General features: G+C 40.8%; 1 protein-coding gene across 3 annotated transcripts in view; it reads left to right on the forward strand.

The window, feature by feature from the left end:
* Window positions 1-26363, forward strand: part of L3MBTL3 (L3MBTL histone methyl-lysine binding protein 3) — a 154737-nt gene that overhangs the window by 25860 nt on the left and 102514 nt on the right. For all 3 annotated transcript variants that reach the window (XM_067546733.1, XM_067546734.1, XM_067546735.1), the window contains exon 3: window positions 24324-24435. In XM_067546733.1, the coding sequence (XP_067402834.1) occupies window positions 24324-24435 (112 nt within the window). The remainder of the gene's footprint in view (window positions 1-24323; window positions 24436-26363) is intronic.

Consider the following 26363-nt stretch of genomic DNA (forward strand, 5'->3'; position numbering starts at 1 on the left):
CCACAGAGCCACTGAAGGGGAACCACCTTACAGTAGGACATATTTGGAATGCTAGATAATGTAGATACAAATCTGGCAACTCCCTACCTCCAGTTGCTCAGGATTTTAAAGGTGTTGTGTGACAAGCGAGACTGTTTTTTATCCCATATAATTTGCATGATAAATCTGTTTACCTGAGCAAACAGTAAGGGAGAGATCTTGAAAAGCAATATACTAATTAATGATATAAGACAATCTTAGGCAGATATTTATTTGACTATTTCTGTTCTTTCCCACTAAGGATAGAGGGAGGCCGCCTCTCTACATCTATATTGGAAATTTATTTTAATATATAGTTGACATTTATAGAAACAATTTTGGGAAGATTAGGACAGTCTTAACATTTAAATAAGTTATTTCCTTGCATATTTGAATGGAAAATGCTGAAACTGAGAAGGATCTGGTGTTCTGAATACATTATTACTTATGATTTATTCTATTTAATGTGAAAACCAGAGATTTCTCCAAAAATGTCATCTAAAATCAATAATGATGGAATTGATGAGGATGTATTCCTCAATACTGTACAAACGTCATCAGTATATAAATTTCCTGTTTATAGTTCTGAATGATATAAATACATAGATAAAAAAGGAGGGGCGAGAGGGGGCAGCACTCTTATGTCCCTCTTTCTAGTTGATATATGTAGGAGAAATTATTCCATTAGTTGATAATGAAGTGAGGGGAGAGTTGTATAATACACTGACCCATTTCAAGAATATTAGTCTAAATCTGAATTTTTTAAGACAGCTACTAGATAAGGCCATTCAACTCTATCAAAGGCCTTCCTTGTATCTAAAGATAAATGTGTGGAGGGAAAGTCTGATATCTAAGATTGCTGGATCAGGTGGGTAATTTTTCTCTTACTATCCGCAGCCAATCTTCCTTTAATGAAACCAACCTGATCTGTATGTGTAATTGATAGAATGATTGTGTTGAGCCATGTCACTAGAATTTTTGCAATTATTTTGCAATCCATGTTCCCCGAAGATATGGAATTGAAGTTGCTACAGTTATGACCATCTTGATTCTTCTTTAATATTAAAGTAGTTCTCATGTCATGAAACTTGATTTCTTTTTGGAATGTTTGTGAAGACATCTGAAAGAATATAAGATACCTGATTACAAAATGTTTTGTAGAAATCTGCTGGAAAGCCATCCATCCAAGTGTCCTTGCTAGAATTCATATTTTTAATAGCCTGTTCGATTTCTTGTGTTGAGAAAGCTTTATCCATAAACAACACTTGTTCATAAGTTAGGGTATTAAAAGGCAGGCCTTTAGTGAAATGATCAAATTCATTAGTCAGGTTGCATATCTGATATATATGGAGCTTGATGGAATTGCTTAAATTAATTTTATATATATATATATATATATATATATATATATATATATATATATATGCTGGTTCGAGGATGGCACTCCCATCTTCTTGTAATAAGGAAGAAATGTTGTTGGCTAATTGCATCTTAAGTCTTCTGGCAAGTAGTTTATCTGCTTTATCTCTCCATTCATAATATTTTTTTTTAACTCTGAGTATCAGTTTGACTTGGCTGGATGAGTATTCATTATATTTATATTTGATGTTAATCAGAGAACATAGGAGGTTTTCGTTATTTGGGTCAGTCTTGTGCATTTTTTCCGACTCAACTATTTCCTTGGCCAGAGGGTCTAGTAACTTGAGTCTTTCTCTCTATTTTTGGAAGGCATATTTTATGCATTCACCCCTTATATTTGCTTTCAGAGCTTCCCAAAATATGGTATTTGAGGTTTGTGAGTGATCATTTTTTGTATGAAATTAGAGATGACTGAATCAACTGTGCAATGAAATTTTGCATCGGTTAGTAGCAGAGTGTTTAGCTTACATCTAGAAGACATTAATAAGGTGCAACCCTTGTCTATGGTAAGTATAATTGGAGTATGATTTGAAATTAATATAGTATCAATAGTTGCTTCTAGGCAAGCTGGAATCAGTTCTGAGGACACGAAAAAAGTCAATTCTGGAGAAAGATGAATGTCCTGTAGAGAAATATTTATTGTCACGCTCCTTGGGTTGTCTCAGTCTCCATATATCTTTTAAAACAATTCATTCATTATTAATGAGGGTTGACCTATTGTGCTTTGAGAGCTGGATCTCATGTAATTGGATTTGTACAAATGTCTGTCTAGTGTAGTATTCCAGTTGCCTCCCAGTACTTCAAGAATGTCTTTCTTTCTAATAAAAAAAAAAAAAAAAAAGTTTGAAAAATTCAGAATTGCCTCCGCTTGGATTGTAAATGCTTCCTAGAATTAAATGTTTTTTGTTTTTTTTTTTTTGGTTGAAACTGCCTTCAACCAGGATGTATATTTCTTCAGGATCAGACCAAGAATATATATATGTTGAAACGTTATAATTTTGTGAAATAAGATGGGTGTACCTCTGGTGTTTGAATTCAATGGTGAATGATACTCAGTGCCTACCCACATCATCTTGATTCTGTCAGCATCTATTTCTTCTGTTCGATGAATTTCCTACAGTAAAGCTACTTGGCACTTTTTTGATCTGAGGTGTCTCAGGATTTTAATTCTTTTGGAAAGTTCAGTAAGTTCCTTCACATTCAAGAACCACACTCCAAGAAAATTCATGGCAAAGATTTAAAAGATATATCAAGATATATAATGGGTTTAAACCACGGCTCGTGAGCTGCATGTGACTCTTTGACAACTCAAGTGCAGCTTGCAGAGTCCCCCAACCTCCCTCTATTTTCCACCTACCAGCCTCGGGGGGGGGGGGGGGGAGCTCGGGGATTCTGCCCTGCAGTGAGGTGGAGGGGGAGGATTGGGGCTTCTGCCCTATGGTAGGGAGATGGTCTCGGAGCTTCCACCCCGTGGGAGGCGCCTGCTGGGGTTTGGAGGTGCCTGCAGCTTTCTCCCTGCTGGAGGTGCCTGCCAGGGCTCGGGGCTTCCACTCCGTGGGATGTGCGTACTAGGATTCAGAGCCATCTGCGGTGTTGATGTCAATGCTTTGTCAAGTGCATTCTTTACAAATGCCAATATACTGCTGGATAAATTTGTGAGTGTTGTGAATTTGTGTAATTTGTTGTGTGAATTTGTTGTAAATTTGTGAGTGCAATGGTGTGGAAAAAAGTAGACCTTATCGGACTCTAGAAAAGCAGTCCCAAATGTCCGGAATTTTTCCCTGTTCATTGCATCATCCATCGTGAATATCTCGCAGGCAGATACTTGAAGTATGAAAATGTTACGAAAATGATCCTATAAATTGTCAATTTTGTCCGTTAAAATAGGAAGACTCATCGACAGTTCAAAAATTTCATTAAGCTAGATCTTGAAGACAAACCTAATGACGTCTCTTTCTACTGTATTCTGAGGTGGTTATCAACCAATAATGTCTTAAATAGGTTTGTGGAACTGTTGGAGCCTATCAATGCTTTCCTTGAAGAAAAAGGAAATCCTATCCACAACTGGAAGATGAGCAATGAATTCAGGATCTGATATTTTTCACTGATATTATGCAGCATCTGCAAACTCTCAACTTGGCACTCCAAAGGAAGGATAAGATTATGTCTGACCTTACTCACAGGCTTCAGCTTCCAGAACAAGTTAAAGCTTCTGCAAAGAGACACAGTATCAAGAGACTTCAACTGCTTTCCCTGTCTCAAGAGTAAAGTAAACACATTCTCTGAAATTGAAGTAAAAGATCACAAACTTGAGGAATACATAGGAAAATTACAAGTACTGCTTGATGACGTTCAGGCCGGGTTTGAAGACTCGCAGAAATTGAGATCCTGCTTCGCCTTTCTTGTAAACCCATTCATGGTTGATGTGATCAACGATGGCTGTCCAATTTCCGAAACCATGGTTATGGAAACATCTACTGTAGAAATGGAACTATTGGAATTCCAGGAGGACCAGGCTCTAAAGATGATACGTAAATCACAGTCTACAGTCGAGTTCTGGAAGCAAGTGCCAGGAACAAAGTATCGTCAACTTAAGAAGACTAGTGTGCGACTCATTTCTTTTTTGGCACAACATGCTGCTGTGAATCACTGTACTCCATGATGAAGTTTGTAAAATCGAAGCATAGTGCAGTCCTTACAAATCAACATCTGACCAAGCTCCTCTGTACGGCCATGACAACATATCAACCAGATTTCCAAAGACTTAACGACCAGGATGGAGACCCACAAGGCCTCTAGCTTTAGCAATAATTAGTCGTGAAACAATAAGTAGGATGTTAATATTTTTTTAAAATGCATACATAAAGGGTTGTGCATGTCTCGAGGCTCTCAAACTTCTCAAGATTATTGTATGTGGCTCCGAGGGTCAGTAAGTTTGGCCACCCCCGATATGTAACTTTATTTTAACGACACGTTTCCCCATTGATATTGTAAAATCACGTCTTTAGGAGATGGTCTCTATTTATACATATTAGATACTGGTTAGTTTTGAATGAATGCATGCCTTCAGTTGAGTCTTGAAGGGTGTCAGATATACAAAAAAAAAATCTATATATAGATCTCATGTGTCTTCCAAAGTATATTTGTAACAGAAAACAAAAAATTAATAGATTAATACAAGCCAGTGTGGAAACCTTCAGATCCTAATGGCTTCAGTTCCATCCACTCCTTCCTTCACTATATTGTCTAATAATATTCTAAACATCTCTAAATGCTATATAGATAGTCAAATATTACTCTGTAAATACTATTGAGTATTCTAAGAACGAGTATAATATATTCCTACGTACAGAAGTTTTTATGTATGCATACATAATATTATACATACTTTTACATGTAAATTTACAATTGATTTGGTAAATCAAATGCAAATTAGTACAGAATTAAATATGAAAATTACATCAATATAAAAAAATTGTATTCATATTTCATGTACCCTGCACAAATTGAATAACTAGTGCTATTTAAGATTTAGGTTGTTGTCTATTTTAAATGTTAGGAGTATTGACATTTCCAAGGGACTTGTGTTTACCATAACACAGTGGTCTTCAACCTGTGGTTTGTGGACCCATGGGGGTCTGCAAACTATGATTGAGATTTCCAAAGGGTCCATACCTCCATTTGAAATTTTTTGGGGTCTGCAAATGAAAAAAGGTTGAAAACCACTGCCATAACATGATCCTTCACACGTAGAGCTAGTGAAGAGATTCTTCTTTGAGTAGTGTCCTTATGGGTGCTCCATTGTAGGTGTGTTTGCACCCGTGCGCTGCTAATTGGAGATTTTTGGTAGTAGTCCATCCTGCCTGCGCATGTGCTTCTCCTCACCAGTCATGAAGCCAGCCAGCATGCGCAGGCATTTCCTCCTCAGTTCCTGCTCAGCCGCCCCTGGCTAGAGATGGAGCTAATAGCTGTCCATTCGCAGATCATCAGTTTTCTTAGATTTGCTAATTTTAGCTTCTTTTGAAATTCCTTTTCTTTCTTTGCTTGTTTATATTTGTTTTGGCCTTGCTGGGGGAGGGAGGAGAGCCGGGGGGGGGGGGGGAGGGGAGAAGAGCAGAAAAGACTCCGTCTTCTACAATCCTTTTTCGGGGGGGCGAATCCCTGGACAAGAATATGCCTGGCTCCCCTGGCTTCGAAAAAAAAAGTGCCTCAGTTGCAAGGAGTTGATCCCAGTGATTGACAGACAGACACAGTGTGTTCACTGCCTGGGAGAACACATTCCACAGAAGTGTGGATTGTGTCAGCAACTGAAGCCCAGATGGAGGAAAGATAGAGAACGGAAGCTCAAACTCCTACTCATGGAGTCAGCCCTTTAACCTCTGGAACCCCAGCGGGAACCCTGTCTGCAGCCCTGCACTTTGAAGAGAGATGAGCTCAGGCAGATGCCTGCAAGCCGCTCACAAAAGGCTGAAAATAATCTCCGGCTCAATCAGTAACATTGGTACTGATGGCACCTAAGTCTCTAAATCGGGTACCCTGGATATGCGTGGAACTGAACTGACCAAGCAGGTCAGACAGCCTAAAGAGTCTATGGGCACAGGCAAAGAAGCATTGGTACCACGGGGGCATGAGAAGTGTAGAAGATCAGCCCTGGGGAGAGCCCTGTCAGTATGTTCATCAACATCGGTACCACAAGTGATGCGCCAGGCATTAATGGACCCTGCCATCAGTTCCACATCTCCAACTCCATCAGTACAAGCCTCTCGTCACTGACAGCCTTCTCTGGTACCGTCACTCTTTGCACCACCAGATTTACAGTGCGCGATGGATCTTTCGGTGTTGGATGCACTGGATTCTCCGCTGCTCAGTACCAGGGCACTGTACCAAGTCTGCCAGAAACCTGGGGTTCATCAGCAACTTCCTGCCGTGTACCGCCTGTCTCATCGGCAGAATCAGAAAGTGAGCAAGAGATGTAGTTTCCCATCACTCTTCGCGCACAGTACCACTACAGACACTGGGAATACTACCCCTCCAAGCTGCAGCCTCAATGGCTTGGGCAACCATGGTTCCAGCCACGGGTCCTTTTCCAGGTCAATGGCTGTATTGGCACCCCTGGAAAGGAAACTTTGGACTTATTTCAAAGTCTGGGCCTATAAGTCAATGAACAAAAATTGACATTGGTACAGAGGCTAGAATTCATGGGAGCTGACTTACTCTCCGTTTTTGGGGGAGAGTGCTCCTCCCACATCACAGATTTCTCAGTCTCTCCTCATTGATGGAGACAGTACAATCCAGCCCCCCAACTTCAGCCAGACACTGGCTTCAGCTCCTAGGACACATGGCTGCGGGCATGTTGGTGATTGCTCAGGCCAGACTATGCATGAGATGCTTCTAGGCTTGGTTTGGTTCGGTTTACAGACGGAACAGAGACAGCATAAACAAATTACAATATCTGGACTGATGGAAAGACCCAGTAAATGTCTGTGCGGGAATCTCATTCACTCAGCCTTCCCTATCATTTCTCCTGACTACCGATGCCCCTCTCATAGGATGGAGTGCACATTTCAGTGGCAGCATGATACAGGGCAAATGGTCCCCAAGCAAGGCATGCCTCCACATCAGCCCGCTTGAACTCAGAGCGATCAAAAATGCATGTGCTCACTTCCTACCTCTAACGAAAGGCATACGCACAAGGGTCATGGTGGACAACATGGCCTGCATGTATTACATAAACCGACAAGAAGGTGCCAGGTCATATTCCCTATGCACAGAAGCACTGAAACTCTGGAATTGGTGCATCTCCCAGAATATATTAATATCGGTGGCCTACGTACTGGGGATACACAATACAACAGCGGACAGTCTGAGCCACAAATTCACTTACGACCATGAATGGGAGTTAGATTCGATAATACTCCACAACATTATTTTGGCTATGGGGGACCCCAATGATAGACCTGTTCGCCACTTTCCAGAACAGAAAATGCCCACAGTATTGTTCCAGAGTAGGAATTGGACATCACTGCTATCCTGGGGGATTCAGCTGCAGACGCCAAATTTGGTGCCACAATACTATCATCCATATCAGACTCGACTCCGAAGTCCCAGTCTCCAGGGTGGGGGCTGTGCGGGAGTCACCTATAGTGGAGCACCCATAGGGACACTATTCGAAGAAGAAGAAGACTAAGTTACTCTCTTGTGCAGTAATGATGGTTCTTCGAGATGTGTGTCCTCCTTCCCTCTATTTCACAGTTCTAATAGTTGACTCTGCGGTTGAGAAGGAATTGAGAAGGGAATGCTTGCTTGTGTGCGCTGACCAGCCTTGTGACTGGTGGGGAGCAGCCCATGTGCGGGCGGGACGGACTGCTACCAAAAATCTCTTATCAGCAGTGCGGGTGCGCATATTCCTACAGTGGAGCACTCGTAGGGGGACACATCTTCAAAAACCATAATTACTGCACAAGGTGAGTAACTTCTTTTGTCTAGCAGTGCACATTGTGATGTTAATACAATATCCTCCAGCTTAGTGTTAAACTGTTACTCTATGAATTGCAGTGCTATAAAGTAGTTGATCTCAGTTCCGAAGGAGATCAACAGAAGGGTTCAGCCTAGCTGGTTATTTGCTAGGAGTTGGAAGATTATATAAGTGAATATTACCATGTCTACAAAGATAAATAGGAAAACAAACTGCTTTTTGAGGTGTATTATTCTGCTATTTTTGGTCTCATCTGGTCTCAATCTTTGAACTGTCTAATAAGCTTCAGAGGAGGTTTAGCAGAAACTTGTAGAGCCTGCTAAATCCATAGTGAAGGTGGATGGATACTTGATTCTGTATCTGACATTGGTCCCCCTCAGGATTTTCTTTATGCCATTGATGCAGCCCTCTTTTTGTTAAGCTCAGCTGAGAAGTCAGGAAAAAGAGAAAATTTGTGTCCTTTATACATAACGGTTTCAGCTTTTCTGGCAGCATTCGTTAACATTACTTTGTCATTGACCGTCAGCAGCTTGAATGTGATGGGTCAGAGCGTGTCAGACTCCCTTCTAGTACCAGGCATTCAATGGGCACTTTCAATATCTAATTGTACAGCTGGGGGTCCCTCTAGAATAGACTCTCAGCAATGTCAGAGGTGAAGGTTTCTTCAAGGTGTTTTTTGCAATTCCAGTTTGATTCTAGTTTGTCTGGTTTTAATTTTAAAAAGGCAGTTTCTTCTTTAATTTTACTGATTTCAATGGTAGTCTTTTGTAGCTCATTTTCCAAGTGAGCCACTCAGGATTTTACATTGCATACATTTTTAGAAAGACCATGAATATTTTTGAGATTTAATCCAATTGGTCTGAGTGTTTCTTTCAGTGCTGCAGTATCCTGGGCTAGGTTCTGCTGTGGCCTTGGGATTTTCCCCTGCATCTGCTTAGGTTATTCAGGCTTAGGGCTTTTGTTGCCTCTCCGTTTTTCAGTGGAATCCATATTCAACAGTTGAAGTTTATCCAGGGGATTAATTAAATTTCTAGGACAGAAATTTATTGCCAGTTTGCTAGGGAAGTTATTAGAGGTGAAAAGTTCCAAAGGGGTAGCTGTGTTAGTCTGTATACAGCAAAAACAACGGGAGTCCTGTAGCACCTTAAAGACTAACACATTTCTGTGGGCATAAGCTTTCGTGGGCTGCAACCCACTGCATCTGATGAAGTGGGTTGCAGCCTACGAAAGCTTATGCCCACAGAAATGTGTTAGTCTTTAAGATGCTACAGGACTCTCGTTGTTGTTGTTAGAGGTGAATTTGATATGTGGGGAACAAGGAGATTCAGGACTAGGCCATTGTCTTCTTCCTGTGTCTCTTTTCTAAAGTTAACAATCCCAGTTTTTAAATCTCTCCTTGTATGGAAGCTGTTCCTTACCCCTAATAATTTTTGTTGCTCTTTTCTGTACCTTTTCCAATTCTAATATATATATTTTTAAGATGTGGCAACCAGAATTGAATGCAGTATGCAAGGTGTGGGAATGCCATGGATTTGTATAATGGCATTATGATATTTCCTGTTTTATCGTCGATCCCTTTTCTGATGGTGCCTAACCTTCTGTTAGCTTTTTTGACTGCTGCTGCATGTTGAGTGGAAGTTTCCAGAGAGCTAGCCACGATTTCTTTCTTGGGTGGTAACAGCTAATTTAGACTTCATCTTTTTATCTGTATAGTTGAGATAATTTTTCAAAGTGCATTATTACTTTGCACTTATAAACGTATTTCATCTGCTGTTTTGTTGCTCAGTCACCTAATTTAGTGAGAGATCTCTTTATAATTCTTTGTAGTCATCTTTCGATTTACCTATTTTGAGTAATTTTGTATCGTATGCAAATTTTTCCACCTCACTGTTCACCCTCTTTTTCAGATCATTTATGAATACATTGAGCAGCACAGATCCCAATTACTGATCAATGAGGGGACCTTCCCTCTTAACTCATGACTGCTTAGTTTGCTTACGAGCCTTTGGTGAGAGATCTTGTCAAAGGCTTTTTGAAAATTCAAGTACGTGGTATCGACTGGATCAAATTTGTCCACATGCTTGTTGACATCCTCCAAGAATTCTAATATGTTGGTGTGGCACAAAACTCCCTTTCTAAAATCTGAGTTGACAATTCCCTAACATATTGTGTATCAATGGTTTCAGTCAGTTTGCCTGGTACTGAAGTTAGGCTTACAGGTCACAGAAGCTAGAGAAGTGCCTACTTATTTATTGATTTTGTCCCATGAAACTTGATGCAAGTTTGGCAGTTATAAAATTTAGAAAATCACAATTTCCCTTCTGTCCTATGCATTGTCTGTGAAATGTTAACAGTATGTCATAATAGTAACTGAACACAAACATTCTAATCTAAGGCAGGGCTCATGCTACTGCCTGCTGCAGGAGCAGCACACATGGCACTTGGAAGATTGCCTTTCTGGAACAGGAGAGAGCGAGGGAGCTGGACTAGGCTCCTTCACTGCTGAAGACCTCCGTCTCTTGACCTTCCATAAGGCCCTGGTGGTCCATCTCCACAACATGGGGGCAGCACATGGAAAAGGAGCTTCCTGTACTTCCTCGGGGGAGGGGAGAGAGATAAAGCCAGACTGATCTTCCTTCAACCAACCACCCTTTAACCTCTGCACATGTCTCGTTCTCTCCCCATGCGGGATAATAACCTTCTGCCAGCGAATGTAGTTAGTCCTGTAGCTCAAGCTGTGCTTTGTTGCCAGGGGTTCAGGATTCAAACCTGCACATAATAGAATTTGTGTTTACAGTGTTCCTTTTTAAAAAAATAAAATAGGAAATGGTGTATAAATAAAACCCATTACATTTAAATAATTATATTTTGTTGCAAAGTCAAGTGCTAGGAAATACCAGTATTTAGGTTGCTTGTGCAACTTTAACTCAGTCCATTTATGTAGATGCATTATGATACAGTCTTTAATTACATGATCACATGCTATTTTTCCCATGGGCCTTTGGTCTCATTCAGTGCACCAAATGGATGGTTCTTTGGGAATGAATCCAGGGCTGTGTAGCAAAGTAGCTGTTTCCCTGCCTCATTTGCTTTAGATGTTGGAAGGTTTGTAGAGGACTTCCGGAAGAAAAAGAATGGTCTTGTGGTTAAGACAAGTGAATGCCACCCAGGAAAATATAGTCTTACCAGTTCCTACCACAACCTTCCTATGTGATGCTGAATGAGACTCTTAAACCAAAAGTGATGCTGAGTGAGTCACTTCAACCAAAGCTTTGGCAGATGGCCACTAATTTTGTGTTCCTCATTTTTTGGATTCTGAACTTTAGACATGTAGGATCTGATGGGCAAAAATCTGGAGCTCTAACAATTGTAACCGAAGTCAGTGGGAGCTGTTGATGCACAACACCTCTGGCAGTTGTTAATGTGTTGTGGTCTGGAAGAAAGCACATGGGCTTGGGACGCAGGAGGCCTGGAATTTTGGTCCTGGCGATGCCACTGACGCTGTATGTGGCCTCAGGCAAATCTTTGTCCCCAGTTTCCCCATCTGTAAAATGGGGATAATAATGCTGTCTGCTCTCGCAGTGGAGATAAATTCATTAATGTATGTAGATCCCTGAGATACCCTAGAAAAGACGACAAGGAAGTGTGAGTAGTTGAGACTAGGCATGGATGGGAGTGAGTTGGCTGAGGGTCAACTTAGGCATGATGACGGTGGGTTGGGGGACTGAGATGGAGGAGATATCAATCCCTTTGATTGAAGGAGTGCATTTCCCATTCGTGAGCAGGGCTTGCAATTTAGGGGTGATTCTAGACCGACAGCTGCTGTTGAACAGTCCTGTTACAGCATGTTAAATCATATTAAAGCTTATGCCCAAATAAATTTGTTAGTCTTTAAGGTGCCACAGGACTCTCTCTGTTTTGCTAAAAACAGACTAACACGACTATCCCTCTGGAACTTCTATTACAGCAGTAACCTGATCAGCTCATTACCACGTGTCTGGTTAGGCAGGTGCGACCTTTCCTTTAGGATATGTATCTTGCCACTGTTATCCATGTCTTTGTTATCTCAAGGTTAGATGATTGCAGTGCATATGGGGCCACACCTTACAGGCATTTGGAGAATGAAGCTGCAGTTTACTTATTGAGAAGGTATCGCACTGGGACTATATGACACCAGTGCTCTGGATTGTGCACTGGCTGCCTATTGGTTTCTGGGTTGAATTTAAGATGTTGATTATGATCTATAAAGCCTGAAATTGCCTAGGACCAGACTTCCTGAGAAATTCTCTCTCTCCTCATGCCATACTTGCACAGCTGAGGTCAGCAGGGGCACTTGAACTGGATCCTGTTTTGTCATAAAGAGAAGCAAGTGGCAGAGAGGTCTCTGTGAGGGGGAGAAAAACACCCCCCCCTCCTCCCCCCTTATTCAAAATAGCTCAAATTTGGTGACCTTCTGGGCATGCTGGAAAAGACACCTGGTTTGCTGGGGGTTTTGGAGAAGGCTGAGGCTGTGCTTCCCAAAACAATGAAGGGGTGGAAATAAGTGTGTGTGTGTGTGTGTGTTTTTGTTTTTTATAGGTGTCTGGATGGTGGAGTTCCTGCTAAAAGGATTGTTTTAGTGCTACTGGGATTATGTTGTAATAGTAATTATTAGAACAAATGAAGCCTTTGTATAAGGCATCCTTTTATGATTTAAATAAAAATCAGGAAAGAATAAATGTTCATTGCAGCCTTTGGATAGTATGCATTAAGTAAGGCAGGGACTATTAACTAGAGGATGAGTATAAAAATATCAAACTGCTGCCTCATTTTCTGAGAACTGTTGGTCCCGTGTACTGAATGTGGCAGGAGTACCTTAGAAAAAAATATTCTGTGATCTTGTCATTAGACTGTGTTTTAATGCATCCATACAAAGAGGAAGAATTAAGGTTGCATGGGAAAATTCTTGCATTTCCTAACATTTACAGCCTAATTAACATTCTTTAAAATAGTTGTGTGTGTACATGTTTCTATAATATGGTGGGACTAAAGTGTTTGTGGGTTGCCCTATCATAGAAAAGAGGAGAGTTTCTGGAATATGCTTCAAACTGGGGCACACTCCTATAAACACTTAAACATATGTGTAACCTTGAGCATGTGAGTAGTCCCATTGGTTCAAATTAAGCATGAGTCCAAATGCTTTCAGGCCAGAAGTGCTTTGGATTGTATTCCTTGTACTCTAGATGTGGTCTCTTCTGACATGTTGCCAGCATAGCTCTCATTTACTTTAAATTTAGTTACCTCTTGTGTATGAGGAACAACATATACTTTGGATTCTGATCTCACTAACATCAGTAATAGCCCAGTTTCATTCCATCGATTACATTGATGTGTGGCCAGAATATGTGATCCATTACTCCCAAATGTATTTTCAGTGGTATTGTACCAACTGTACAGTGCACTCACTCCATTTATAAGAATTACTGATACAAGAATCAACCGCATATAGTGATCAAAACCACGGGGACAAAAATCATTCTTATACTTGTAAGAATCAGCTGCTTAAAAGAATCAAATCATCTGGGACAGATGTGATTCTTATAAAAGGAGGAGTGCACTATATTTATTAGTGTAACCTCATTATCCTAACCTTGCCCAGTAGATGGTACTGTTGACTCTATTTTGTGATTTCTTTATGAAGTTGAGCATTTGTTTCTTGAAAGCTATTGTACCTTTTTATTTTTTCCATTTAATGTATTTTAACTATATGTTCCCCCTTTTTCTCTCTCTGCTCCTCAGTAACTTCTGCAGCCAGTGGAGGACACTAGTAACCCCTGTATTGATTTGATCTTCCTTGGTACTAATATGATCTAACAGTATTTAGGCAGACTGGTCAGTGGGCTAATGGTGAATGTCCTTAGAAGTGTAGAAGAAATTTTAAAAATATTCTAATATGTAATCCATTGGATTGGGCTCATTACCTCTGATTCATGTTCTGCATTAGAGTCTTAATCCAAGATCGGTTCACATGCATTTGTTTAAATAGATACCTTTTTTAATTAATTTTCTTGACCTTTGGTGGGCTTTGATAATAGCATTTGCATATTTACCTATATTTAACATCAATTCATTAATGCATTATATAGTTTTATGATGTATTGATCATGGTAAGTGGTTGCCACTTTTACATATAATTCCTGCAAATGTAAGTTTGGAAATCCTCCAAATGCAATTTTTTTGATTACATACCTTTTATGGAAAAAATCAATATGCTCATATACTACAGTTTTGAGGACTGTAGAAAAACCTGCCAGTCAGAAAGATGGACAGACAGCTCGAAAGCTTTCACAGTCTTTCATCAGTCTTTATTTAGATCCTGATTCAGCAAAGCACTTAAGTGTGTTCTTAAGTCTTTTCCTGGGGCATTAAACTGTTCTTGAAAGTTATTGAATTGACATCCATGCAAGCTGAAGTCCTGATTTATCTGCAGAAAAGGGACAGCACTTGCAGTGATGTTGAAAATCTTTTCACACAAGCCTTTCACTGTACCTTAATTCTGATGTGAAGGGACCTCCACTGGGGTGAGACTATAATTCAGGTTTCATCCCCATTTAGTCCTTTTCCTTGTTTCCTTTGTTGAAACTGCCAACTAGTTAGTGTTAATTGTGGAGTTATTTATGTTGTGCACCTGTCCACTAAGAAATCATCTAATACTGCCTGCTCAGTTCATGTAGATCACTACCAGCTATCAAACGGTAGCAACTTTTGGATGCCACTGCCCTGACTGGATTCTAATTAGTGACCTGGCATATTTTGCTCATGGTGGTTTAACCTTATGTAAACTTTGAAAGTGAATTTTTTAAATCAAAACCTTAATTCTTCCACTGCACATATTACGTAGGTTTGCTCATGACTTTTGGGCTGTTGACATTTCTCTCTCTGTCAAGAGCATTGAAACTTTCTTTTTGTGGTAGTGGCTTTGGGGAAAAAATTTCTATACAGAATTACATGGATTCTGCAAACACGTGAGTAAAACAAAGTAAGTTAAATTTAGGCCTACCAACTTTGATGGTGTTCCCTGTTAAATACGAAAAACCCCGCTTAGACTTCTTGGGTGGGGTTTTCAAATGCACTCAGCATTGGTTTATCTCTGCTCCCAGTGAAGTCAACTGGAGTTTTACCAGTGACTCCAGTGGGAGAAGAGTTAAACCAATGTTGAGTGCTTTGGAGAATCTTACTTCTAGTCCAGTGTACAGTCTGTGTGCATGCTTAGGAACACCCACTTGCATAGACTTCCCATTTTAGTTCAGAAATTCCCACAACTTAAAAAATGTGCTGCTCAGAACTTGTGTAGGTCTAAAAAGTTTGGTGAATATTTGAGTTCTTACATTGTGCTTCTCCCAAATTTTAGCAGTCTGCACTTTCTTGTTTTATCTGTACCATTAGTGGAAATACAAAAAGGTCACAGTGGACTGTTCTTCACTGTTATATTTCAAACCCAGTGGGAACCAAGAGATAAAGGAAACCCTGTGAGGAACCCATTTTCTTGTAAGCTTTGCTGCCTGCTTTCTAGATCAAAGAGGTTTATATAACCATTGAAACTTTTGTGTGTATAACCAAAGCATTCAGATTTCACCCATCACTCAAAATTCTTTGTCATTCTTTCCATGGTAGATATTTGCTTGGACTTCATACTGACAGATCTTATTTTGTGCCCCTTGTTTGGAATACAAACTTCCTTCAGCACAGAAAGGTACTTGTTTCATTCATCTTCAGCAAACTCCAGCAAATCTCATCCCCAAGTTCCAAGAAGTTATCACTTTCTAGCCACATGCTGAGGACTTGCTTACACTTTCCATTCCAGTATTATCTCAGGAGGATGTTAAACAGCAGCCACTAAAGTTAGATATTTTTAAATCAGTAGGTCCAGGTACCTTGAATCCAAAAGTTTTAAAAAGAGCTGTCTGAGGAGCTTTCTGGACTATAACGTTGAAGTTCCAAAACACTCAAAGAAAGCTAATGTGGTGCCAATATTTTAAAAGGGTAAATGGGATTACCCAGTTAATTATAGGCCTATCAGCCTGACATTGATCCTGGGCAAAATAAGGAGCAGCTGATATGGAACTTTATTAAGGAGTTAAAGGAGGATAATATTTAATCAACATGGTTAATGGAAAATAGATCCTGTCAAACTAACTTTATATCTTTTTGGATGATATTATGAAATTGATTGATGAATATAATAGGGTTGTAAAGCATTTGACTTGCTACCACACAATGTTTTGATTAAGAAACTAGAAAGATATAAAAGTAACATGGCACACATTAAATGGGTTAAAAATTGGCTAAATGACCAATCATCATCCAATGGGTTTTTCTAATGGGGTTCTGTAGGGATCAGTTCTTGTCCCTATGCTATTTGACATTTTTATCAATGACCTGGCAGACAACATAAAATCATCAGTGGTAGTTTGCAGATGACTCAAAAATTGGGGAGTGTTAAATAAATGAAGAGGAAAGGCCACTGATACAGAATAATCTAGATTACATGTTAAAACTGGGTGCAGGCAAACAGTATGCTTTTTAATAGAAAAACGTGTGAAGTTATACATCTAGAAACCAAGATTGTAGGCCATATTTACTGGATGGGAGACCAGGGAAACTGACCCTGAGAAAGACTTGAGGGTTTATGGTGGATAATTCATGAACTCTCAATATGATGCTGTGGCCAAAATGGCTAATGCAATCTTTGGATATATAAACAGAGGAATCTTGAGTAGGAACAGAGAAATTATTTTACCTCTATATTTGGCACTGTGCAGTCTGCTGCTGGAATACTCTGTCCAGTTCTGGCATCCACAATTCAAGAAAAATGTGGATAAATTGGAGAGGATTCTGAGAAGAGCCACAGGAATGATTTAAGGATTAGAAAACGTGCACTATAGTTTATAATATGATGGAGTGTATAGCAGCAGACACTGAAAGGTCAATGAAGAGTGCAGCTGGGGATGAATGACTGGCTAGCAACAGCTGGGATAAAAAACTGCAATCCAGGTAGAGCAGGACAGGTGCCAGAGAGGCTGGGAGAAGCTCCATAGTATCAGACAGGGGAAGCAACCCAGCAAGATCAACTCCCAGGCAGAAGGATCTAGGAAAGGGTGCCGCCGTATGAAAGGTCCTGTAGAGGCCATAGGTAGGAATCAGCCCAGGAGGCAGTAGGGAACCTAAGAAACAGTATTTGGTTGTCTCACACAGGGTTCCTGGGTTGGGACCCAGAGGAGAGGGCAAACCTGAGTGCTTGTATCATCCCCAGCGGGGAGGAGGGCACATGACCCACATTCCCCCCCATGTGTCGCCTCTGCTTAGGACCTTGGGTTTGAGAGTCTCTGCTATTCAGTAGGGGGAGAGGCTCATATGACCTACCTGGAGGACTGGAGCTGTAAAGAGAAGCCCAGTATTATAGGCCACATTTCAGAACTGATAGCAAAAGAGAAATTGAGGAAATGGAGCCATTTTCAAATGCTCCACCACTAGGTGGTGCATTAAAGGACAAGAGGCGTGACAACAAACAAGAGCTCAACAGACAAGCTCAATCTGTTTAGCTTAACTAAGGGAAAGTTATGGGAGGTGACCTGATCATCGTCTATAAGTACTTACACGGGGATCAAAACTTTGATAATGGGCTTTTCACTCTAGCAGACACAGGTATAAATATGATCCAAGGGCTGGAAGATGAAGCTAGACAAATTCAAACTGGAAATAAGGTGTACGTTTTTAACAGTGAGGGTTATTAACCATTGGAACAACTTACCAAGGATTGTTTTGGGTTCTCTCCCCCTGGCATTTTTAAATCAAGTTGGGATGTTTTTTCTAAAAGATATGCTCTAGTTCAAACAGGAATTCATTTAGGGAACTCAGTTGGTCTGTGTTATACAGTAATGACAGTAGTCCTTTCTGCCATTATAATCTCTGAAACTCATTGTTGGCTGACTTGCTGCAGTCACAGGTAAAGAATCAGCTCTGTCCAGCAACTAGTAACACCAACAAGTAATTATACATCTTACGAATTCTAGCAGGACTCAAATAGTTTTCACAGTGTGGTGGTTTTAGAAAAAATGAAGTCGTGACACAGAGACCTCTGTGTAAGGTATGCAGGTTAGTTTATGGGTGACATCCTGTCTCCACTGAAGTCAATGGGCATTTAGCGAATGACTTCAGTAGAGCCAGGATTTCACCTCTGGTTTGTTAGCAGCTTTATGAGGAAAGGTGTCATATAAACAAGCTCAGTATTTTTATTATTTGGGTGAAATCTGTATGATACTGTGCATCCCCAACTCCTGTTGAAGCCAGCGAGGTAGATATTCAAAGGTGCAAATAATGTCAGTTAAGCATCTAAGGGCTGGTTCACACTGACCGCGTGATTCGGCGGCAGTTGACGGGAGTTATGCAAACTACGCAGAGTAGTTTGCGTAAGTAATGTCGACTGCTCTGCTTCCCTTCTGCGCGCTGTTCACACTACACTGCGCCGATGGGAACAGCGTTCCCGTCGATGCAGCGCAACGCTTCTTGAGGGGGTGGATTTACACAGTCGACTTCATGATCGATTGAGCAGGTCTATACTGACCGCTCAATTGATCCAGAAAGATCGATCTTGCGGCGGCAAATTTGCCGCCATCAGTATAAACATAGCCTAAGTGTCCTCATTTGCACCTTTGAAAGTCTTCCCGCAGCAGGAATTTCTGATGTGCAGCCTGTCCATGTGACATCATAATGCACTTGTTTGTATACCTGAGTGGGAAGGCTAGAAACTTCAAGGGAAGTTACAAGTGCTCAGCATCTCTCGGGCTTCAGCCCTTTGTTATTAATAAAAAATGTAGTGGGTGTGATACTTCAAAATGTTGAGTGGGAGTTGAGAGCATTCAGAGATTCAAAGTCATTATTATCTTCACTATTCCCATTCTATTTCATGTTAACAGTTAAAAGATGTGGATGAATAATATCTATCCGGAAAAAAAAGAAGTCTGATCACACTTTGGTTTTTTATTCAGAGAACTTTATTAGCTGTATTCATAGCCTTTCAGCATTTGTTGCCACTCTGGGGAAGAAGGGCTGGTAAGTGAATGGTAAGATAGATCTACTGATCTTTGTTTTTTTCATGTCTGAATAAAAACCTTGGCAATGTTGCCTGCTTTCACAATTCTCTTGCAAGACATATGGTATTAGATATTTTTCTTGAAGTGCCAGCTTGTGGAGTCATGTAATTATGTGAGAATCTCCTCTTTCATTTTACAAAAAATAGTGTTTAGCCTTCATAGTTAGAGGAAAGCTTGAAAGCACAAACCCTAAAGGCTCAAAAACCAGAAGGCAAATAAAAAGACCCCAACATTTATTATTTCTTAAAATCTCATGATTTTTTGTGGAGTGTTTGGGTTTAGCAGGGCTGCATTGAAGAAAACCTAGGGATGTTCATACCAAGCAAACAATCATTCTTAGTGGCTAGATTGTGGCTCTCTGCTTCAGAAGTGAGCTAGGGAGGACAGGGCACTAGGAGCCTTGTACTACTACTACTTCTGTGCAGTGGCCCAGAACAAGTGAGTTTGAATGCTCCCTTTTGGAGTCTCTTGAGACACAAAGTTTCCTAAAGAATGTGAGGAGTAGATCAGGCCATGGTGGGAACGATGGCAGGGTGAGCAGGTGGAAGTATGCTCCACCTCCCACCCCTTCATCCGAAGGAATGCTGCGGTGGGTGCACCACTTCTCCTTGCCAGGGAGCTTTGTGATGGATTGTGAGGCTTCCTGGAGATTCCTCTGGGGAACCTCAGTACCAGCACCAGTAAGGTGGGATTGAGCTCTAGGCAACTGGTTTCCTTTCAGCTAAAATAGAAGATCATGGACAAAATTCCGCCCTTAGTTACACCTGTGTATTGATTAACTGGGCAGCTGAACATTAGTCTCATCTGGTTGCATTGCAGTTGTTATTGCATTTAGAGGATGCTTTGTTACTGAAGGCAGGATGAACATAAATCACAGTGATCGAGTATAAGCACAGTATGTGGGATATTGCCCAGCCTTGTTCATGACTGATTGTTATATTACATGTAGTAGGTAATTAAAGAGTTCGTAAATTGCTTTGAGATGTTTGCTTACATGCAATTTGCAAGGGAGAAACACAGCTTTTGGTTGATGCTGAAATTATAATATTATGTGAAACACTTGTATTTTCTTAATCACATTCAGTTCCCAGACGTTTGACAAAAATGCTTGGCGGTAGAGCATTGGTTTACTGCCAGTGAAGGGGACCCAAAGCAGCAGAATATTTTAATTTTCCTTGAAACAATGGGAGTTCTGTGACACCTTAAAGTCTAACAAATTTTTTTGGGCATAAGCTTTCGTGGGCAGAAACCCACTTCGTCAGAATCATGAAGTGGAAACTTCAGTTAGGTAGGTGTATATACACATGCAAGGATGGGTGAGTTACATCACCGTGAGGAGGGCAAGTGTTAACGAGGTAATTCAATCAGGGTGTATGAGTCCCATTCACAACAGTTGATGAGAAGTGTGAATGCCAAAAGAGCGAACATTATTTTTTGTAGTGGGCTAGCCACTCCGTCTCTGTTCAGACCTGGTCGGGTATGTCACATTTGTATACGAGTTCCAGCTCTGCAGTTTCATACTGAAGTTTGTTTTTGAAGGTTTTTTGTTGAAGTATGGCAACTTTCAAGTCTGTTACTGAGTGTCCAGGGAGATTGAAATGCTCTCCTACTGGTTTTTTTTATGTTACCATTCTTGATGTCTGATTTGTGTCCATTGATTCTTTTGCATAGAGACAGTCTGGTATGGCCAATGTACATGGCAGAGGGCATTGCTGGTACATAATGGCATATATCACATTAGTAGATGTGCAGGTGAACGAGCTCCTGATGGTGTGGCTGATGTGGCTAGGACCTACGATGGTGTCACTTGAGTAGATATGCGGGCAGAGTTGGCAACAGGATTTGTTGCAAGGTTACGTTCCTGGTTTAGTGTTTCTGTTGTATGGTGTGTAGTTGCTGGTGAGTATTTGCTTCAGGTTCGGGGGCTGTCTGTATATGAGGACTGTGCTGCCTCCCAAGGTTTGTGAGAGTGGGGGATCATCTTCCAGGATAAGTTGAAGATCCTTAATGATGTGTTGGAGAGGTTTTACCTGCAGGGGTTGTAGGTGGTGGCCAGTGGCGTTCTGTTGTTTTCCTTGTTGGGTCTGTCCTGTAGTAGGTGATTTCTGGATACCTGTCTGGCTCTGTCAATCTCTTTTCTTCATTTCCCTAGGTGGGTATTGTAGTTTTAAGAGAGCTTGATAGAGATCCTGTGTTTGTCTCTGTTTTAGGGATTGGAGCAAATGCGGTTGTATCTTAGGGCTTGGCTGTAGACAACAGATTGTGTGATGTGTCCTAGGTGGAAGTTGGAGACATGTAGGTATGTATAGCAGTCAGTGGGTTTTCGGTATAAGGTGGTGTTTGTGGCCATCACTTATTTGCACTGTAGTGTCCAGGAAGTGGATTTCTTGTGTGGACTGGTCCAGGCTAAGGTCGATGGTGGGGTTAAAATTGTTGAAATCCTGGTGGAATTCTTTGAGGGACTCTTTTCCGTGGGTCCAGATAATGAAAATGTCATCAATGTAGCATAGATAGAGGAGGGGCACTTTGGAACGAGAGTTGAGGAAGCATTCTTCTAAGTCAGCCATGAAAACGTTGGCATACTGTGGGGTCATGCCGGTATCCATAGCTGTGCTGCTGACTTGAAGGTATAAATTGTCTCCAAAGTTCAGCTATATCAGGTGTGCCGTGGCATTATTGGGAATACTGTTCCTGATGGCTAGTAGTCCAATTTTGTGTGGAATGTTGGTGTAGAGAGCTTCTACATCCATAGTGGCCAGGATGGTGTGTTCTGGAAGATCACCAATGGTAGTTTTCTCAGGAAGTCGATGGTATCCTGAAGAAAGCTAGGAGTCCTGGTAGTGTAGAGTCTGAGGAGAGAGTCCACATAGCCTGATAACACTGCTGTAAAAGTGCCAATACCCGAGATGATGGGGCATCCAGGATTCCTGGGTTTGTGGATTTTGGGTAGCAGATAGAATATTCCTGGTCGGGGCTCTAGGAGTGTATTTGTGTAGATTTGTTCCTGTGCTGCTTCAGGGAGTTTCATGAGCAGATAGAATCATAGAATATTAGAGTTGGAAGGGGCCTCAGGAGGTCATCTAAGCCAACCCTCTGCTCAAAGTAGGACCCAACCCCAACTAAACCATCCCAGCCAGGGCTTTGTCAAGCCGCAGCTTAAAAACCTCTAAAGATGGAGATTCCACCACCTCCCTAGGTAACCCATTCCAGAGCTTCACCACCCTCCTGGTGGAAAAACTTTTTTCCTAATATCCAACCTAGACACCCCCCCCCCCCCTCTGCAACTTGAGACTGTTGCTCCTTGTTCTGTCATCTACTGCCATTGAGAACAGCCTAGTTCCATCCTCTCTGGAATCCCTTTTCAGGTAGTTAAAGGCTGCTATCAAATCCCTCCTCATTCTTCTTTTCTGCAGACTAAACAAGCCTAGTTCCCTCAGCCTCTCCTCAGAAGTCTTGTGCTCCAGCCCCCTAATCATTTTTATTACCCTCCACTGGACTCTCTCCAACTTGTCCACATCCTTTTTGTAGTGGGGGGCCCAAAACTGGACTCAGTACTCCAAATGTGGCCTCACCAATGCCAAATAGAGGGGAATGATCACTTCCCGCGACCTGGTGGCAATGCTCCTCCTAATGCAGCCCAATATGCTATTAGCCTTCTTGGCAACCAGGGCACACTGCTGACTCATTTCCAGCTTCTTGTCCACTGTAACCCCCAGGTCCTTTTCTGCAGAACTGCTGCCTAGCTCGTCAGTCCCCAGTCTGTAGCTGTGCATGGGATTCTTTCATCTTAAGTGCAGGACTCTGTACGTGTCCTTGTTGAACCTCATCAGATTTCTTTTGGCCCAATCCTCCAATTTGTCTAGGTCACTCTGTATCCTATCCCTACCTTGCAGGGTATCTACCACTCCCCCTAATTTAGCATCATCTGCAAACTTGCTGAGGTTGCAATCTACCCCTTCCTCCAGATCATTAATGAAAACGTTGAACAAAACCGGCCCCAGGACTGACCCCTGGGGCACTCCACTTGTGACCGGCTGCCAGCTAGGCATGGAGCCATTGATCACTGCCCGATGATCTAGCCAGTTCTCTATCCATTTTATAGTCCATTCATCCAACCCATACTTCTTTAACTTGCTGATAAGAATACTGTGGGAGACTGTATCAAAAACTTTGCTAAAGTCAAGGTATATCGCGTCCACCGCTTTCCCCACATCCACAGAGCCAGTCACCTCTTCATAGAAGGCAATCAGGTTGGTCAGGCATGCCTTGCCCTTGGTGAATCCGTGTTGACTGTTCCTGATCACCTTCCTCTCTCTTCCAAGTGCCTCAAAATGGATTCCTTGAGAACCTGCTCCATGATTTTTCCAGGGATCGAGGTGAGGCTGACTGGTCTGTAGTTCCCTGGATCCTCTTTCTTCCCTTTCTTGAAGATGGCCACTATATTTGCCTTTTTCCAGTCATCGGGGATCTCCCCCAGTTGCCACATGCTTTTAAAGATGATAACCAATGGCTCTGAAATCACATCAGCCAACTCCCTCGGCACCCTTGGGTGCATTACATCAGGCCCCATGGACTTGTGTATGTCCAGCCTTTCTAAATAGTCCTGAACCTGTTCCTTCAGCACTGAGGGATGTTCGCCTCCTCCCCATTCTGTGCTATTGCACCTCCTTTGTCATCCTCTTTGATTATAATGTCAGAGTTGTTTTTGAGGCTGTGGATGGCGTTGGCGTTCTGCATGGCTGGGGCAAGTGGTGCTGTTTGTCTACAATTTCAGCTTGTGCATGTCGGCAGAAGCATTCTGTGTAAAAGTCTAGTCTGTGGTTTTGACCATCAGGAGGAGTCCATGCAAAGTTCTTTCTCTTGTAGTGTCGACAGGAAAGTATCTGAGGGTTAGTGTGCTGTTCAGTGGTGTGGTGGAAATATTCCTTAAGTCTGAGACGGCGAAAGTAGGCTTCCAGGTCACCTTAATTTTCCTTGAGATTTCTGCTATTGGTATTTTTGTTTAGGCTACATGCTATTCTGTATATGATGTGTCTGAGTATAAACATGTATATAAAAGTTAACTTAAATATTTTTCTGTAATACCATTCATATGCATTGTGCTTTAGAGAAATAATAAATATACTTTCCCTTTACTAGGGGATTAGCAGTATCACTGAGCACTTCGATACTATGATGAAAGGCCCTATTATAAGAAACTAAGAGGAAAGAAGAACAATCCTTAAGGGAGTATCAGTCAATTTTTTCAGAATTTCACCCATTATTCTTTGTTTTATCAGTTCAGAGTGAATGAGTTTGGAGCCCTGGAAGTCATCACAGATGAAACAGAGATGGAGAATGTTAAAAAGGCCATTGCTACCACTACCTGGATGGTGCCAACTGCTCAGGAAGGTCAGAAAGAAGCTATTTAATTTTTATATGCTATAGTTTTTTTGTTTGGTTTTTTTAAATGTACCAGTATTCCATAAAAAGTTGCTAAAGGCTTTAAAATGCTTAGTTGTTTTTCCTCTAACAACTTCTGTATACACCTCATGGAAAAACTGAGGGGATGTTATTAATTACTTTGAGTGTAAATGGGTGTCAAAATAAATGTCTTTTAAATTAGAAAGAAACACAAAACTTCACACTTCTATTACTAAACATCTGGAAGCAGTAATTTTAGAGAACGGCAGCTGTATCCTCCTAGTAGACACTTTTATCTAAGTTTGGAACTAAAATAATCTTTTCAATATGATCTATCTTTTTCTTTTTTAATTAAAAGGTGCCCTAATTGCTTACTGTATTTGAAATACATCCGCATTCTGCACTTTGTTGTTGATGCTAGTTCTCAAAAATAAATGGATTTTACAATTGTCTACAGTTAACTTCAGCTCAAAATAGTGTAAACAGCAAAAAAAAAAAGAAAAAGAAAAAAAAAAGTTACAAGATATTGTTTATTTGTTGCTCAAACAACTTAACTGATGAAAGATTAGGTCTGTAATATCTCTTTGTTACTGCTAACTCTACCATAGAGCACTATTGTGAGTGCTATTCACTGTTGCTTGCTAATTTTACTTTGAGTAATAAAATTCAACGGTTTATGTGGGCATTTAGCTGTATGGGCAAAGGGTTCAGATGGAATTTTCTGTGGAAGTAAAATATTGGCAAAATGAAAATACACATTTTCATCTATAAAAAGATGTACCACATAATCTTAGATGCCCAGTATTATTTTTGTACACATTGAACATGGAACCGATAGGGTAGCACTGAAAAGAATATCACCGCTACCTCCGTGGCTTCTTGTTCCCATCATTTTCTTTTGCTTTTGCAGATGTTACATTTTACCAGGTATTCTTTTTCCTTTTTAAATTAAACATATAACATATAGCATTTGTGGAAAATGTCAGATTAACAGAATGTAACTATCAGTAGCTATCCACCCAACAGCACAAGCAATAGTGCTGAAAACTTCTCCATGCTGCTCCACTAATATGTCTTACTCCTGACCTGGAAAGAGCATTTCTAGGGATGAAAAAGTCATTCATCCTTCTTAGTACTTGACCTCTCTCCTGAGACTGCCAACTACTATTATTGCTATTAGCCTTTGTAACTGGTGCAGTTTGGTTGATGGATGCCCCTTTAATGTCTATAAGGAATTGAACTGAGAACACCAGTTCATATACCAGAAGCTATGAAGCAACTGGTAACAATTTTCAATCAGTATTATGGAAAGTTCAGATCTGTGATGTGGAGGTGAGAGACTTGTAACCATAGTATAAAGCACTGTGTCATATGTTGTGGAGTAGATTTTGTCCTCTTTTACAGCTGTGTGATCTTAGTTTCATAATATCAGATGTACATCCTAGTGCCCTGCAATATGGTTAACCTAAAACAAAATCTTGCTAGTCAAATCAAATATGTTCAATACTTTGTATTGTATTAACCATAAATTTGTGGTGGTGATGTATGTCTTACATTATACCAGATTAGTCTGTTGCAGTATAAAGATATGCATTATCCTTTTAGACCTGCATGACTGGGGCAAGAGATTATGTATGATGCCATTTAACCACTGATAATACTAAGTTGCATAATGCAGCACTCCATACAAGTAGTTCCAGAGGGGTAGCCGTGTTAGTCTGTATACATGGATTCTTCCATGAAGAACTGTCTAGATCCAGGGGTTCATTTGACTGCCCTTTAAAAGACGATTCAATGTTCAAGCAGAAGGAATTGTTTGTCTTTGGTTTGGAATTTGTCTTTTAAAAGAACTAAATTGGTTTAAAAAAAAAAAAAAAGTCATTCTTAGTTTCCATTAGATAGGTTTCTGTTATTAA

Source organism: Emydura macquarii, unplaced genomic scaffold (assembly GCF_026122565.2).
Source record: "Emydura macquarii macquarii isolate MOO-44397 ecotype Brisbane River unplaced genomic scaffold, CSIRO-AGI_Emac_v2 contig_1146, whole genome shotgun sequence".
NCBI lineage: Eukaryota > Metazoa > Chordata > Testudines > Chelidae > Emydura > Emydura macquarii.